Here is a 3645-nt window from a genome sequence, read left to right on the forward strand (position 1 = left end):
AATTCTATTTAAATTTAGGATTACGATCTAGAATTTTTTTTTCTTTGATGTCGAGGGTTGATCTTCCATTGTAAAATTGATATGCATTTCATGGTTATTTGATACTAAATTTGTTTGCTACATCTGGTTAGAAGTTTTATATTGTAATGCTGCTCGACAATTATATTCTTCTTTTACCATAATTTTTTTATACAGTTTCATATAAGCAAACAAAAACAAATAAAATCATGGATTACCTTTCCATGAACAAGTGGTGAATAAAGGGTTTTAGTAACGTTTTAAAACCCGGTTTTTCAGTTCACCCGGTTTTATTTGTGTGTAAGGAACAAATTCATGGTATCATTTGAGTATTAGGAACCTAATTAATAATCAAAATCACAAACATCAAGTATTCCGATTTTCAGGTTTCAATAGGCTCTAAGTTTTCCCAGCCATTCGACTACGAGCTGGTGCATGTAAATACTTTTAATTTTTTTAGTTTATAAATTACAATGTATAATTAAAAACATAACAAAACTTGTGGATGAAAACCATATATCAGAAGTAGGTTTATAAATTATAATTGAGAAAGAGGTCAGAATGAATCAACGAAGCTCAAGTAAACAGACACATTCTATATGAGGAGTGTGAGGAAACATGTCGACAGGTTGTATGCTTTTTAATGTATAACATCCGTTCAATTTTTGTTCCACCTGTTAAACAAATGAAAAGACGGTTATACCCCTCCAAATAATTCATAATCATGCCAAGTAAGTTTATTATTATTATCGTAAAAGTGGGGGGTACTCTCACCGAACCATGACAAAGATAGTCAAGATCACGTGCACATGTGGCAGGGTTACATGATACATACACGATCTTCGGTGCCTTGAGCTTTAACAAGAATTTAATCAAGTTATTATGCATCCCTGGCCTATTGGGATCTGCATAAAACATCAAAAGTATAATCAATGCCTTAATAAGAAAAATATCAAAAGTACAATGTAGTAGTAGTAGAAAACAAACCTGATATGACAATATCTGGTTTTGGGAAATCATTCCCAAAACTTTCACTAACTTTATTAAGATCCCCTTGGATAAATGTGGCATTGTGTAGACCATTTAACTTAGCATTCCTACGAGCATCGGATACAGCTTCAGCAACTACTTCATAACCATAAACATGCTTTACCCTGAAATAAAAAATCCAAACTTTTTATTAAAAAAAAAGGGAATATTTAATAATGAGATAGCAGGATAAGTGAGTATACTTTTTGGCTAGTGTGAGCCCGATTGTCCCGGTCCCACAAAAGAGATCTAGAACTATTTCTGAACCATCTCCTTTTAAACCAGCACAATCTTCTACTAACTTGTAAAGAATTTCAGCCTGATGTGCATTTGTTTGGAAGAAAGAGTTTGCTGAAATTTCAAATGATAATCCTCTTAACATTTCAGTGATAGTAGCTTTCCCGTATAGAGTGTACTCTTGCTCTCCCACTGACGTGTTCCCAACTGCTGTGTTTACATTGTTCATGATGCTTACCTTAAAAAAATATACAAATTATAAGTTTCTTTACAAAAAGTAATAAATAGTAAGCGATAAATTCGCATACCACTTCTGGGAAAACTGATAGTTTGTCAACAAGAGGCTTTAGAAGCTCTGGTTTGTAGGAAGATGTCACAAAATTAACCATAAGTTGAGGGAGTTTAGTGTCAACATCTCTGAAAAGTTATGGAGTTGTAATTGATGTATATTAGTATTAATTAAGTAAGAATTTTATAAGAATATGAAGGAAAAAAAAAGTGGTACCTTCCACTTCTTATCATGAGGTGCTTCATAAATCCATCATGAGAGTGGCAATCATATGGTGAGAGTCCAAGTTCATGATTCCTCCAACAATCTTGAACGGCTGCAAGAACCTATACATCAGAAATGCAACTTAAAAGGAAGCATGCTATCATCTTCATCTTTCATAATTGCCAAAGATATTTTTTTTTTTTTTTTTAATTCTATCCACTAAGAGTTATTGATAGTGGTTTCAGAATCTGAAGTAAATTACCTTATTTGCGGGTTCACTTTGTAAAAAGCACTTGTCAACATTTAACACTTTATCAAAGAAACCAGGAGCATGTAATCCTAAAGCATAGACATTAGCATCTTCACTTCTCTCAAGCAATTGCTCTTTGGGAAGCCATCTTTTGGGACCAAAGGAAAATTCCATCTGATAGATAGAGATTAGAATTTAAGCAGAGAAGAAAGACATAAAACAGATTATATAAAAAAAGATGGGATTTACTTACCTTGTTTCTGTAGTGGAACTGCATATCACAAGGAACAATGGGCTTCATCATGTTATTAAAATCTGGGTCTTTATAAGAGAATTTTCCAACATGTACTACTAAGTCTCGAACTTGTTCTTCCTTAGCTCTAACCTGAGCCTCATATAGAAGGTTTTGTGTCCTGCAACCTCCACAATGCAAAGCATATTCACATGGTGCTTCCACCATATCTGTATGAGGACTTAGAGTCTTCACTTTAGTCACCTGCAATTCTAACAAGGCCATACAACATCATTTCCATGGCCATAAACGTTTATACAAAAGCCTAGCCAAACATCTATAGGCTTGTAAGGTCAAAGTTCTATGTAGCATTTTGTCAAACACCTGGTACCTGAAAAACTCGCTAACTATCGTTTCTAAAGGGTGAGTATGTTGTCATTGCAGAAATATGATTCAGTTTCACCTACAACGTCCTAGCAAGGTTGATTTGCTGCTAATGCAATAACGCAACGAAGAACTACACCAACCCTAACTAAATGCAGAAGTAGCCTAATGATAGCTAGTTTGAAGGATGTAGAGTAAGAGAAAGCTAACGAACCTCGGCGTAATTGTTCTTTTTGCGTGTAACTCGACCGACAAAGCGTTCACCAGGAAGAGCGCGATCGCACATGACTATATAACCAGTTTCTTCCACCTTACATAGACCTTTTCCTTTAAAAGCTAAAGACTCGCACACAAGTTCCAAGGTCTCGCCTCGCTTGGGGAAAAAAGGCTTAGCTTTTTTGTTCTTATTTCTGTTATCTGGTTCTTCAATGGTGATGGATAATGTGCCTGTATTCAATTTGGGTTCCTCCGAATCTTCATTTGAAGAAGAGGATACATTAGAAGAAACAGCAACAGGCAAACTCATGGAAGAGGAAGAACGATAAAGGTATAGAGACGGTGCAGGCGACGTAGGAAGAGTTGAACGGAACTTGTTAAGCAGGGGAAGCTGCCGGAGGCCGAAATTTGGCATAATCGCCGCCATTGCACACCGTTACCCACCGGAAAAAAAAAACGGCGGCACTAACCCCTGAGCGTTACTTTTGGTAAGGATAGGGGCGCTAGAAAAAAAAACGACAAAAACTTCATAAATGGTCCTTTTGGTTTTACAAATTCGTTCTTAATTTTAAAAAACGACAAAACTTCATAAATGGTCCTTTTGGTTTTACAAAATCTGAAGTTTCGTTCTTAATTTTAAAAAATCTCACGGATGGTCCTTGTTGTTTTAAGACTTTTAACAAAAGATCTTTATTATTAACTCCGTTAAATTTTGTCCATTAAGTGAGGGCATTTTCGTCATTTGACTACGACCATTTATGAGGCTTTGTCTTATTTAAAAACAAA

At 35.3% G+C, this 3645-nt stretch overlaps 1 protein-coding gene across 1 annotated transcript; it reads right to left on the bottom strand.

Annotated features, from left to right (window-relative positions):
- Window positions 1-450: 450 nt before the first annotated feature.
- On the bottom strand, window positions 451-3364 carry LOC111900071 (uncharacterized). Its single transcript, XM_023895955.3, has 9 exons — window positions 2858-3364; window positions 2281-2523; window positions 2040-2201; window positions 1790-1899; window positions 1593-1701; window positions 1251-1522; window positions 1006-1172; window positions 793-923; window positions 451-692 (listed from the first exon to the last, which is right to left on the bottom strand). The coding sequence occupies exons 1-9, from the start codon at window positions 3284-3286 to the stop codon at window positions 585-587; spliced, it is 1731 nt and encodes a 576-aa protein (XP_023751723.1). The 5' UTR covers window positions 3287-3364; the 3' UTR covers window positions 451-584.
- Between the last annotated feature and the right edge of the window lie 281 nt (window positions 3365-3645).

Source organism: Lactuca sativa, chromosome 1 (genome assembly GCF_002870075.4).
Source record: "Lactuca sativa cultivar Salinas chromosome 1, Lsat_Salinas_v11, whole genome shotgun sequence".
Lineage (NCBI taxonomy): Eukaryota > Viridiplantae > Streptophyta > Magnoliopsida > Asterales > Asteraceae > Lactuca > Lactuca sativa.